The sequence below is a fragment of the Artibeus jamaicensis genome, unplaced genomic scaffold (assembly GCF_021234435.1).
Source record: "Artibeus jamaicensis isolate MK-2021 breed Jamaican fruit bat unplaced genomic scaffold, CSHL_Jam_final contig_525, whole genome shotgun sequence".
NCBI classification, from domain to species: domain Eukaryota; kingdom Metazoa; phylum Chordata; class Mammalia; order Chiroptera; family Phyllostomidae; genus Artibeus; species Artibeus jamaicensis.
Window position 1 is genome coordinate 10,337,030 of NW_026521874.1, and position 14,407 is coordinate 10,351,436.

The window sequence follows — 14,407 nt, forward strand, 5'->3', positions numbered from 1 at the left end:
TCACCTCTCCAACAGACTGCTTAGAAGCATCAGAAACCGGAAAGACTCAAAGACCGAAAAGAAGTCTACCAAGCTGGTTTAAACTAAGATGGGAATGTTTTAAAAGCTCTCTGAAAAGATATCTAAATATATATAAATATAAATATATATATATATATATATATATATATATATATATATATATATAAAAAATATATATATATATATATAATGGAGACTGTAATTCTTTAGGGGAAAAGATTATGATCAAAGTGCTCCTGGAACATGGAGAGTCCTTGCTGAACCCCAAACTCCATCCCCCAGGGCCTGACTTAATAACAGCAAAAGAGACAGACCCATTGGGCTCACATGAGATCACCTCCAGCTATTTACAGGAGGCCAGTCTGGGAGCAAGAACTGCAGCTTTCCAAAAGCAAACTATAAATAGCCTCATTACAGAGAGCAACACACTACAATCTGATGGCAATTTGAAGCATTTAAGAAAACCCAGCTCAATAGAGAGGACACAGTAGAATGAGACCACTTAAGAGGGGGCAAGATTACATAAGCATGGAGCGAGGGGCTGAGCCACACCACAGAAGTAATTCAATCTGCGCCCACTCCATCAGACAGAGCAACAGAGTTTATGCCCCAGGAGAGAAGACCAAAATGTAATCATGCACATAGTTAGAATATGAATACTTACATGTTCCTCTGGGTAAAAAGGCTGCTATTTGCTGCAAGTTTATTAGCTTCCGACAGCTCCACAATCCTCTGTTCCAGGGATCTGATCTTGGAATCCATGGCGTTGATCATCTGAAACATAGAGGGCCTTTGAAACCTCATGCACAGACAGTTCTCCCAGAATGAGAGAAGTGTAGGCCCTGTGGGCGGGGGTAAGGGTCTCATCTGAAGTGTAGGCAATCTGACCAGGGCAACGAAGCACCCAACCAGTCTGTACCCTGAGGATCACGATCTTATTGCCTGAACGGATGGCTCTCAGTTTTACCAAAACAGAGATTACTTGTCCCCACACTAGCTAAGCAGCTTGTGTTAAAGATGGGCAGAAGGATCTATTCAGGAACCTGACATTCTGCAAATAAGCAGACCTTGTGAAACCCCTGTGCCACACGCGTGTGATCTGAGCCTGCAGGAGCCTCTTGTTTGAATCTGCAAGTTCATTCTCCTCATCGCCCATGGAGCTAGCATTGTCTGAGTGACTCCTTACCACCCGGCCACTACTGTCCTACATTCTCTACCACAAAGTTTCCCCAACTTAAGGAATCATAAAAACCGGAAGGGGAGGATAGTTAAAAAATACAACTTCCCAGGACTTTCGTTTAGAGTGTGATGTGAAAAGTCTCAGTAGGATCTGAGATAATGTGGAGATTAACAAGCACTACAGGTGCACCTTATAAGCAGCCAGTTTCTAAAATACCTGCTCACATGGATTAGAAATGTGAGAAATGGACAAGTAAAAAAGAGAAGACACAGGAGGGAGGCCAAGGGCTAGTGGGCATTATGTCAGGGGGCATTTTAAAGAGCAATGTTCTAGCCAATGACAGATCGGCTCTTAAAGAAGAGTGTGAAAGGCGAAACTGGCCATCCTGAACTACCACCCCACTGCCTTTAGGAATAAAAAGTTGCAGAGAGAGCCACCTGTGAGCAACGAATTCCACAGGATGAAACAGAAAGAATACTTCAGCAGCTGAAATAGCCTTATCCAGACGTGTGATCCCTGTCATGGTTCACAAACACTGGCGTTAAGATTTCTTATACCTACCGCCTTCTGCTCGCTGAGAATTTTGCCTTTCTCGTGAGCCTCCTCTTCGTGTCTCTGCATCATGTTCTCCAGGGTCTCTTTATCGGCCAGGTCCTTCTTTATCTGATTGTCCAACACCTATGAGAAATGAAAGAAGTTAGTTTTCTGAGCAGCAAAGCTGAGGAGGGAAGGCTAACCAAGGGCAAAACAGAAAGTGGAGAGAGCGGGTAGGAGGGGAAAAGCAGTGGAGAGGACAAGCCCTCCGAACTCTGGGGCCAAGAGAGGGTTCGAGAATCTGATCCTCAGCTGAAATGAGGTTAAGAAGTCTACTGTGAAATCGCAAAACACCCACGGACTTGAACTAAGACCTTATTTTAAAATCAGCAGGCAAAACCACCCAAGATATATACCCAAAGTGGAGGTGAACTCCAAAATGAGAGAGAAAACAAGAACTCTCTACAGATCTCATAATCTGAAAATAATACCTGGGGACAGCTTTGTCATAGCCAATACACCAGTAGTTTTCAGAATACTACTTGCCCTTAATTTGTAGGAAATTAATCTAGATATCTCTGGGTTGTATACGGAGAGAAAGAAAGCTGAAGTGCGAGGAAGTCTCTGTGACCAAGGCTGACGTTCAGAAACAGTCAGAGACCAGAGGATTTTGCCCACCAGTAAAGTAGGTGGAGAGTCAACATAAAAGAAAGAAAAAGCAAATCCCTCTCTCCTGCTCTTTCCTCTGATCCACCTGCAAAAAAAGTCACTGGAAAGAGAAACCTTTCCCAGGAGAACAGACACCAGTGTTCTCCATGCTGAGAGCACCACTGGAAGCACCTTCCGCTCACAAGAGGAAGAAATAAAACAGTAATGGTGTCGCTATCCACCAGCCTGATCTAATGTTCCACAAGGCAGACACAGCCCCACTGGTCGCCAAAACAACAAGGGAAAAAGGAAGACAACATCATAACTTGTCCAAGCCTTTGACCACAACCCTGTGTTTCTCATCTGAGAGAATCCACTCTGCTTTTCTGAATGGTACCAGCTGCATCTGATACTGGAAACAAAGCCGAAGCGAATTGGGGTCACAGATGGGATTGAAATGTGCCTTTCCCACAATGTCTATTGTGAAGGGATCTTCATAGAGCATGGGGACATGATCACTAAAAAGAGGCAATCGGCAGGTAGGGGGTCCACATGATAAAGAAAAAGAAGAACAGATTTCAAAGAGGGCTTTAAACTAGAACTGACTGATGGAAAAAATAGAATAAGAGTTGGTGGAAAAGAACAAAAGGTGGAGGACAGGGTCATGGGAAGAGGGGAGAAGCTCAATAGGATACGTGGCCCATTCTCTTGGATGTCAGGGCAGGATTCTAAAATTACGAACAAGAAAAAGACAGAATCTGGGGTATGATTATAATTATAACTAAAATGGCCTTACAGAGCCTGGAACAGGAAACACAAAGCAGAACAGCCTAAAAAGGTTTCATATAGATTCCAGGAGGGAAGACAAAAGAAAACAGATCTTCCCTAAGATTCCCCAGGACCTACGAGACAAGGTTCTTTCCATCTTGAAGGCAGCAGAAACCACATAATATCTAGACCAAGCATGCTCTTTCTTTACAAGGTACTAAAGCAATGACGTGCAATTTTGGGGATGCCTCTGCTAAAAAAAAAAAGACTCCTAACAGAAACCAGTAAATGGTAAGGGTGGGCTAGAAGGAACACGCCACAGTCAAAAGAAAACATGTTTTTTTGACAGGGAAGCCAATATAATCATACAAATCTCAATTAACTTTGCAAACGCTTATTTTCATCATGTAAAGGTGGCAATGGACTCCAGTGTACACTCTCCTAATTGTATAGAAGTTATTCTATGCCAAAAATAAGAGTCTGCATGCCAGTAATAGTTTAAACTGAAATGCCTGGTATATAAAGCTTGAAATACACTCAAGTAGGGGGTCATGCTAAAACATTTCGAGGTCACTTCTGGGTTATTTACCTATATTCTTTTTAATAAAAAAAAAAAAGCAAAAGTAACACTAAGGGTAAAAAAAAAAGAAGGGGCCAAGGTGGGGACAGTGATGATGTCGTGTGAGCACACGTGTGTTTGGTTCTTCAGAAAAAGGGCCAGTCAACTCTTTGAGAATACCAACCAAATCAATAACAGTATCATCACAACAATTAAGTCTTCTTCACTGTCTGTTTTGGAAAGAGAAGAAACAATATTTGAGATATAATGACCAATGTCTGATTCTCTAGAACCTGAGAATTAAAGGCTGGGTCCGAAAGCATAATAAAAAAAAAATGTGATGCAATTTTAAAAGGAAATCGATAAGCTGGCATCCATTTCTGGTCACTGAGTTTATTAATAATAATTCAATTAAAACAACAGTTTCAATAATTACAATAAATGTATTATTTTACATGGTAGTTAGATTATTCAAGCCACCTCTTGTACAGAGACTAACTTAAAATGTTAGGTAAAATATGTAAAACACTTTCCCTAACGCACATACAAGTGAAAGCAGAAACCAAGAAAGCTAAAAATGGCATAAACCAGTTTTTACTTTGAGGCATATGCTAAACCAAACAAACCAGACTTTCATTTTTAATAGCCTCAAAGGATAAGAAGACAGACAAGTCAAAGCCCAAGGCCACCCCACAAGGTGGGCACACGTTTTCATTCAATGTCTCAAAGAATTCCCACTAATAGTTTCTCAAGGGAAATGAGCAGCTTCAGAAAAAAAAACCAAGAGAAACAACAGGGCAGAAAGAGACCTTCAGGTTCTTCAGATACCAGAACTGTCAGTCACAGATCATAAAACAACTACGCTTAATGCACTTAAAGGAATAAAAGATAAACTTAAAGATGAATGCATGAAGCAGAAAAATTATTATCTTAACCAATATAGGAAACTTGGAAAAGAACCCACTAGAATGTCTAGAAACAAAAAACACAGTAACTGAAATTTTAAACTGAATGGGTAGGTTTAACAGCAGATTATACAGGTAAAAATTAGTAAACTGGAAAAATCTGTCAGAACTTACCCAGAATATAACACTGACAGATAAAGAAATGAAAAATATAAACAAAGGATGGATTGGAGATGATCTAACACAAGCCTCATCAAATTCAAAAAGGAAAAAGAAAAAGAAAAGGGGAAGAGACAGTATTTGAGATACAATGATCAATAATTTCCCGGAATTAATAAAAAATAGTAATACACTCATAGCTCAGTATATCTTAAGAACATAAATAAATATGAATCTACATCTAGATACATCACAGTAAAACTTCAAAAAATTAAAAACAAAGCAAATTTTAAGCACAGTCCCAGGGGGAAAAATCAGTTACTTTCAAACACAGAAACAGTTAGATTGTCGGCTGACTTCGCAATAGCAGTATAAAAACCAAAAGTCAAAGGAATGATAACTGCCAACCTGGATTTCTATACCCAGCCAAAATACCTCTCAAGGATGAAAATGAAAGACATTTTCAAACAAACAGATCAGAGAGCTTGTTATCAGCAGAACTTCACCAAATAACATCCTGAAGAATATACACTTTACACCTATCAAAGGGATCACTTCATAAATTGTATAAATGTCTATAATCACTATGCTATACACCTAAAACTAATATAATATTGAATGTCGACTGTAATTGAAAATTTTTTTTTAATTTTAAGCATACACTTTAAACAAACAAACCAAAAAAGGATCCCAAATCTGAATGCAGGAAGGAAACTAAAAGCAAAGAATGTGGTGAATCTGTCTAAATCTAAATTATTATGGACTGAATGACAGTGGATCAAAAACCACTTTAAAGATAAAACTGGGATACATAATGACCAAATTGTTCAAGTAAATTTTTTGAACCTCTGTTATCCACGTTCCCACATAGATACCACCCCAAAACAGTCCACTAGGGCCTGAGGATGGCATTTACCCCAGACAGTCTTTGGTCTAGCAAGAAGTGGCCCGAAGTGCCCAGAAAGAGAGAAGCTACATGGTGCTCTGGGAGGAATGCCAGGGAAGTTCAGAAAGTGTCTTTACTTTAATTTTTTCCTCATAGTGCTGCTCTTTCTGCTTCAGGTGGGCCTCTAGGTGCTGGGCTGAGATCTGGGCCTCCCGGTGCTTCTCCTCCAGCTCCTGGACACGAAAGAACAGATAGTCAGGTGTGCAAAGGGTAGGCCACAGCCAGGGTATGTTAGACATTCACAGGAAACATGACTGGCACAGACAGCACAGGCAACAGACATCTGCTCCTGCATCACTAGCCCTAAGGCTCTTGGGAAGGAAACCACCAAGGAGCCTTGGCCCTGGGCTTCCATTGTCCAAGTATACACACATACACAAACACACACACACACAGCTGGTGGGCGGGAATCAGAAATCTGTCGGTACGACAAGTCAAACTAAGGCAGCTCTTCATCTCTGAATAGAAAAATAAGAGAAACAAGGCAACATTTGAAAGTTGAGTATGATGCAGAGCCCTGTCCCTATCCTGAGCCTCAGGTCACTTTTACTGCTATGACAGCCTTAAATGAGAAAAGTAATTTTAATGTATTTTAAATTTAAAGTTAATGTATTACCATAATGAAAACATAGTTTGTATTTTCTCTATTAACAAAATGATTGCTCAAGAACCCTAGCTGAGAAAAAAAAAGCTGATGTTACAATTTAAACACTGAGTTTTGAATGATTACTTTAATTGACTGATATGCAGCATATGTGAATGGAGACATTCATAAAATCTAATGTGTGTATCAGCGATTTTCAACCTTTTTCACCTCAAGGCACACATAAACTAATTACTAAAATTCTGTGGCACACCAAAAAATATATATTTTTTGCTAATCTGACAAAAAATAGGTATGATTATGATTCATTCACACCAGATGGCTATTGTTGTACTAGCTGTTATCATTTTTCTATTTGACATTCTAATGGGAAAGAGGCCAGTGCCCCTTACCAAACTGTCAGGTATTGCATGTTTAAAAATATATATTTTTTACTGTCCTAAATTTTTTCTTAGGTTTTTCCAAACCTAACATTTATGAACACTTTTTACAAACATTACTTATATTAGTGGTAGTAATGGATAAAAATTCTTGTAGCGCACAAGTTGAAAATCACTGATTTATATGATATGATGCTAATGAGAACAAAGCAGAACTTAAAATACACTGATAATAAGGGTGTAAATATGTACGCATGCATATTAAAGGTTGGAAGAGAATTTGGAGCGATATAAACAGCTCCAATTTAATGTTCTCTGCACTCCTTTATTAAGGATTCTACTTTTAAACAAAATTGTGATTCATTTGAAAATTATACACATTCATTTACCAATGTTTTATAAACTGGTCTATAGAAGGCAGCATTCAATTCACGGAAACACTCTCTAAATGCAGATATCATATCTGCGTTTATGTTAAGTCTTATGAATCTACACCAATTAATTATTAAAATAGAAAGTTATTCCAAAAATAAGATTAAAAAGCACACAAAAAAGGAAAAAAGTTAACACTCCAAGTTTTAATCTCTTTACACTACTATGAAATTTTTCTTTGAAGTAGAAGCAACTAGAAAAGTTTTGAAGAAAGAATTAATTATACAGGATATGTCCATAAAATGGGAAGAAAATACTTCTAAATCCACATGCACAGAAAAATGTCGTTTTTGACATTCTGAAGTCTACAAACGTTGGCTTTGCTTTGGGGGCCAGTGAAGTGTTCAATGTTAAGACTAGCTGCAGAAGATGTGTTACAATCTAGTGGATGTGATCTTGAAAAGTTGGACGTGAACAGGATTTTAATTAATAAAACCACAGTGTCCAACCCACAGCCCAAGAGACACGTGCTGCCAAGGACGGCCATGAGCACAGCCCAACACAAAATCATAAATTTCCTTAAAACCTCTGTGTGTTCTTCAGTTTTCATTACTGTTTGTGTACTTGATGAGTGGCCCCCAACTCTTCCTCTTCCAGTGTGGCCTGGAAACGCCGAAAGGTTGGACACCCCTGAAAGGCCTGATGTGTACTAAAGGGTCCCCTGCAGTGACTCGTTTTAGTAAAGCAAAATACTTTGCTATAACGAGAACCCCAATTATCTGTGTTGAAAGTTCTTACCAGAATAGCAAATATTTTAAAGCAAATGACATTTGGGATCTGTTTGCAAGCATCATCCTTATATAACGGTATTAAAGACCCACATCCTACATACTTCGCAGCCTAAGCACAGGGTTCTTGAGCAAAGGGTACCTTCCAGTAAATGAACTCACAAGCACATAGGTACTCGGGCAGGTGGCAGATACATTGAAACAAAGAAATGTAATTACTTTTTCTTTATGTTATAAAGAACCTAATAATCATCTCTTCTTAGCTTCGGTCCTCATAAGACAGCACAGGAATGGAACTCAGAATCTAAACCAGGTCAAAAACTCCAAGATCTGAGACTGACAGCTTTGAGACCAAATTTCTGGTCTATATGAATGGGGAGTTCACAACATATAATGAGAGAAGGCAGAGCTCTGTGCTCCTACATATCAATTGCAAGTGAACCTTTGGAACCTTTGGAAAAGCAGACACTCTAGAACCTGACTTCTTGGAAGTTTGGCATTTTTTGTTGTTGTTGTCATTTTTTAAAATGTTATCTTTTCTATGTGTATTGGATCAAACTCTTCAGTCTCATTATGCAAACACTGTTGTTTGCTGCTGTATTTCCAGCTCCTAGAACATTGCCTGGCACATAGTAGACGCTCATTAAATATTTGTTGAATGAATGAATGAACACATCACCAGTAAACAGAGAAACACTTTGCAACCACAAGAGACTTAACCACTTCATTTGTACCAAGTGAGGGATACCTGTGGCAGGAACTCTAACTTTACTCACAAAAAATCCACATACTTGACAACTGCCAAAGAGAAACTTTGATGACGGAACAAGAGAACAGAAAGGGTAGACCAACAGTTACATTTGCCTTTGTGTACAGATGCATATGTGAAGACTGCATGTACAAGCAAAACAATCTGACCAATTTCTCTCCACCAGTTTGCTTAAGAGCATCCATATACAAACACAAAAACGTAAAGTTTTAAAGTTTTTATTTTTTCAGTATTAAAGACAAGCCTAAAAGTTGACTATTCTTGAGTTCATATGGTTGCTGGTGACTCATTTCCCAGAAGTGATGCAGAGAGAGAGAGACAGAGAGAGAGATGAAATGACCTGCTCACCACCTCGCCTCCTTATGGTAGAGAGAAACAGCCAATGACTCCAGAGTCTCTTCCAGGGCGGGGGAGAAGGGAGCTATGAACAGACTCCGAGTCATCACTTAGTGGCATTCAATTTCTGGCTTTGGGACTGAGATCCAAGGAGGGTCCTTCAAAGGTTCACCTGCCTTCCACCGTGGCAGAGGGCAAAATTTTAAACCTACCTGCAAGTACCACCCAAGCCTTCCTTGGTTAAGTTAAATTGGTCACCAGAACCCAAAATAGAATCATAATAATTACAAAGCTAAAAAAAGACCTGCTACATCTAAGGAAATTGAAAAAAATAATAACAACAACAACCAACTGTAGCAGAGAGAGTGAGTGGGTGAACGCTGGTCTGTGACAAATACTACTCTGAGAAAAACAATTCTGCATGACTAATTTTTTTCTTCTCCAAAAGCAAGAATCTGGGTTTTGGTCTTAAAGGTCTAAAGCCCTATAGCTTTTTAAATTGGCATTGCAAAGTTAATAGCCATACAACACTCTGCTCACAGAAGGACATAAATGCTCCTGGGAAAAATCTATCGGAAATGAGAGAGTATGCACATTCATATTTTAAAATGTCAGGCAGTAGCAAACAGAGTGAAAAAAATATATATTTACGGATCTGTTACCAGTGCTGGAATGTCCAAAATGTGCTTATTCATACTGTTCTCTGGTGTGGCATACGCTGAAATCACTTCTCTTATTTCGCCTACTCAGTGACGCCTCCCCTCTGACGGTGTTTAAGGCTTCTTTTCACCCCCTTCCCTCTGCAACCTCTAACCTGTTATCTTTTAACTTTTCAGCTTTCGTTCCTGCTCACCAGAATTTTATCAGCCATCTGCTGGATCTGTTGGGATTTTGTCTGGATGTCATCCTTCAGTCTGTTTTCTCTACGCTCCATGGTCTCTAGCCTCTTTACCTTGTTCTCCAGAGAATGGCGGCGTTCCTGTAGATCGTGAATCAATCAGAGAGTTTTAATGGGGTAACCGCTACAGGTATAACGCCTGTACTCAAGGAAGGAAGAGAAGTCTCAGGCACCCGCAGCAACAGCGAGGAAAATAAGACTCTAGAATTCAAGTACTCAGTTGTGTAGGTTATAAGAGTGCATTCATTCATTCAAATATTTACCAAGCACCTACTATCTGCAAAAGTATCACACCAGGCATCACGGAAAATAGAGAGGAAGCCGACACAACTCCTGCCCTTGCTAAAGGTAAGGCAAACACAGATAAACATAGCATAGGTTAAGAGTGGAAGGGCTATAAAGCAAACAGGTACAGAGCACTGTGGAAGGTCGGAAACAGGAAAGAAGAACTTTTACCCAACAGGTGAGGGGAAGAGTCACAGAGATGCAAGCTCCAGAGAGGGCCAGGACATGGGGAGGGCAGGAGAGAAGGGTGGAAGGCCTCTCAGACACAGATAGACACATCAGCAGAAACGCAGAGGCGGTCAAGAGCCAGTTTGGGCCCCTGCTGAAGCCTGGAGCAGCCAGAGCTTAAGATGTGTGATGGGGAGAAGCAAGAGTAAAGGTGAAGTTCATAGGTCAAACAGTTGAGAGTCTCATCTACCAGGCTCAGGGGAGCACCTAAAATACACACAAGTCCTGAAAGGTTCGGGATGGGTAAGGGGTTGGGAGGTGTTGAGCCTTCTGTCTGAGGTCCACGAGTCTTACACTGTATAAGCTAACTTGATGGAGGGAGAGAATAGAAGCAGAAGGCAAAATCAATTACTACATGTGCTCAGCTAAGAGGTCTGGTCTGTAAGGAGGCCTACAGAAATGGCAAGCAGGGGATGAATGGGGGAGACAGTGTGGCTATATTTATAGTGCTGAGTCCCTCACCGAATGGCAGGGTCCACGGAGAAGCAGATGATGTCAAGACTGATGGTGGCCCTGACCACCACGAGGAAATTGAGAAGGGAACTGGGTTTGTGGGGGAAGCCCCTCAGTTCGTTCTGCATGTGCGGCACTACTCAGGCGCCCAGTCCAGATGTCAGGGGAGCAGTGGGAAACACTGCCTGGGACGTGAATGAGGACGGCCCCAAAGACACATGAGCCCACAGGCTCATGCCAGCACTGTGACCGGGAAAGCAGAAGGCCCGGCAACAGGGGCTTGGTTAAACGAACTACGCACATTCGTTTCGTAGATCAGCCACCAAGGAGGAAAAGGAAGTGTCACTTTTTATTCTGTGTCCTTCAGTACTTGAAGTTTTTGACAATGAGAAGACACTTGTGTGTTTCCTGTATAATTACATAAATGATTTCAACAACGACAACAACAACAAAGAATTTGAGGGAGAGAAGACACCCAGAAACATAAATCTGGGAAGTCACTGACACACAGGTAATAGCTGAAGCCTTGAAAATTAACATGTTATTAACACTGTGGGGAAAAGGCAGAGAATAGCAAGGGTACAGAGGAAAGAAAAAGGAAAACTCAGGGATGGCATTACAGTCCTTCTATGCAAATATAAATAATCCTTCCCAGATCTGTGAGCAGGTCAGAGGAGAACAGAAAGGAAAACCTTTCATCAAAACATCTCTCTACTCTTTCTACGTGAAGCTACTGTAACAAATCCTTCCCCTTTGGGGAAGACATATCCAAGCCTCTCGCATTTCAAAGATATTTGCAGAAGGAAAAGCAGTTTGATCAGACTGTAAGCAAGAAGTGGCCTCGCAGGCCCTCTCCCGTAGCACAGCCAAAGGCTGGCCACTGTCACTGCCCGGTGGCCACGCCGGGACCGGGGCCAGTCCACCGTGGGCCAGCAGTCCCCTGCTCACCTCGGCTTCAACCAACTTCTTTTTTATGCCTTCAGAAGAATCCTCGCGGTTCTGCAGCTTCTCCAGCTCGCGCTCAGCTCGCTCCTTCGCCTGGCGGATATTCTGCAGCAGCTCAGTGGCCTCTGTGCTGGCTTTTACAGCCTACCAGGAAAGAAGGGACAGGAGATGGATGGCCAAATTTATCCAATATTCCAAATGGAAGAAGTCAGGGAACACGGCATTTATAGTATATCCATTTTTCAAAACGTACAAACATTTCTTTGATTCTGTATTTTGTCGGTTCTAAGGTGCACACTTTTTTTTTCACGTCACTGAATTTGGAATGCATCCTACAATAAAAGTTGCCAGCATTATTTTCTTTCTTGGGCTCCATAAAATAATGATGTATCTAATAATCATGAGCACTTTCGAGTCAATGCCATGTACATTTGGTGCAAACACAAGAGTCTAGAAGGATTTATCTATCCAGGTTAACAATGTATTTGCCTCGGAGCATTAATTCCTTATTTAATTATCCTATGGATAATTTGTACTATGTTTATAAGAAAACAAGACAAAACTGTATTTCAACTATTTTTCAAATAAGTACCTTTGAAAGGGCACAACAATGATAGTATACATTGTAATTTGCAAATCTGTATTTTTTTTAAATATCACCTTTTGTAGTTAATTTTTATTTGAGTCTTCACTATACTGTTGCTCTTATACATCATAGTAAACATCTGAGGTTAAGAGACCAACAACCTCACACTTATTTGCTTTACATCAAAACTTTAAAAAGCAGAAACTTAAAATTTAAAAGTGTAAACTGCGAGAAAACTCCAACTTCTAGACCAGCATTGTCCACTCAAGTGCCACTAACCACATGTGGCCCTTGAGCTCCTGAATGTGGGTAGTGTGACTAGAAATTATTTTTTATTTTATTTAGGTTTAATTCACTTAAAAACTGTAGTAGCATCAATGTGTTAATGTTGATAAATGCTCCCATGATATATGGGATACACTGGGTTAAATAAACTATATCTCCAATAACTCCATCCATTCCTTTTTGCTTTTTCTAGTGTGCCTACTAGCAAATTTTAAATTACATCTGTGGCCGACATCTGTGGCTTGCATCCCACTTCTACTGGAGAGCACAGTTCTAGATGAAAATATGAATCCTTACACAAGTGGCTAGCTGAAAGAGGGCAGTAAAGGCTTTCATTAGTGAGCTCAAGAATAGGTCAGAGGAAAAGAGAGGAACAGAGAAAATGTGGCAGACACAGACAATGAAATATTGTGTAGCCTTGAAGAAGGAAATCCTGCCACATGCCACAAAATGGGTGAAACTCAAGGACACTATGCTAAGTGAAGTAAGCCAGTCACAAAAGGACAAATACTGTGTGATTCCACGCACAGGAAGTATTTAAAGCAGTCAAAACCACAGAAACAGGAAATTAAAAAACGTGGTTGCCAAGGGTGGGGGAACAAAAAAGGGGATTAGTGTTTGGCAGGTACAGACTTTCAGTTTTGCAAGATAGAAAAGTTCTGGAGATCCATCCCACAATCATGTGAATGTATTTAACAGAACTGATGATGTACTCCAAATGGTTACAATGGTAAATTTAATGTTATGTGTTTTTTATCACAATTTTTTAAAAAAAGAATAAGAAGGGATGCTGTTCGACTAAACCAATAAACACGTTCACCAATATCCACAAGGCGTGTCTCAGAAGCACATTCACTCTGGACACTGGCATTTCCAGGGTTCGCCCAGCGTGCACTCGGCGGGATGCTGGAACCCAGCCCACCGCCTTCCCGCACCACAAGGCAAATCTGCGGCTCCTCCCAGCTCCAGTGCATAGACGTGCTGCCCACAGAGCTTCAGTTGAAAGCAGCCTGGGTCATGAACAACACATGCTTCCCTTACAAATGTGCAAAATGGCCCCACGAAGGGAAAGAAGCCCTTCTTGGGTTCTGTCATAATATAATTAGAACTTTTACTTGAGAGTCTCGCACAGCTTGGTTTTTAAAAATAAACACTGCTGACACATCTCAAAAGAAAAAGTATATTCAGAACTCACATATTTTCAGGTAATAGCTCACTCCCCCTTCATTTCCCTCAGTGTGGGGTGACTAACTCTGTTTGTTTCATCTTTCACACTCCGGGATGAGGCAAGGTAAAGTATTTGGAAATGGGGGCTCAGTTCCCCCCCCAAAATCACCTAGGGCTTACCTTTTCCAGCTTCTCTTGGAGCTCCTGAATTTTGAGCTGCTGTTCAGCGTTGATCTACAATTAAAATCCCAGGAAATAAAGCAAAAGGCAAATCGGTATTAAGATCTTGCTATTTTTACTGTAGTCCTATTTTCTTGAGGTTTCTGTGGGTCTTTTTGTTTTGTTTTCCAGTACCTACTAATGGAGAGGAGAAACGAGTGGCCTATCAGAAAAGACTTGGAAGGTCCCAGTGCAAACCTCCACGTTGGCTATTCCTCCAGAACCATCAACATTCAAACAGCAAAAAGAAAATCAAAGTCGCCCGGTGCCTTAAGACAGTGAGAATTTTCACGTGTATTTTACTGAGAGTCTGGGATTACTTGTCATTGTGAGCAGGTATGACCAAAAAAAAAAAAAAAAAAAAAGAGGTGT

The 14,407-nt window shown here is 40.5% G+C and overlaps 1 protein-coding gene across 10 annotated transcripts in view; it reads right to left on the reverse strand.

Annotated features, from left to right (window-relative positions):
- CIT (citron rho-interacting serine/threonine kinase) overlaps positions 1 to 14,407 on the reverse strand; it is a 145,718-nt gene that overhangs the window by 55,248 nt on the left and 76,063 nt on the right. For all 10 annotated transcript variants that reach the window (XM_037156201.2, XM_037156198.2, XM_037156200.2 and 7 more), the window contains 6 exons: positions 13,997 to 14,050; positions 11,782 to 11,922; positions 9,823 to 9,948; positions 5,798 to 5,893; positions 1,763 to 1,879; positions 686 to 795 (listed from right to left, as the gene is read on the reverse strand). In XM_037156201.2, the coding sequence (XP_037012096.1) occupies positions 686 to 795; positions 1,763 to 1,879; positions 5,798 to 5,893; positions 9,823 to 9,948; positions 11,782 to 11,922; positions 13,997 to 14,050 (644 nt within the window). The remainder of the gene's footprint in view (positions 1 to 685; positions 796 to 1,762; positions 1,880 to 5,797; positions 5,894 to 9,822; positions 9,949 to 11,781; positions 11,923 to 13,996; positions 14,051 to 14,407) is intronic.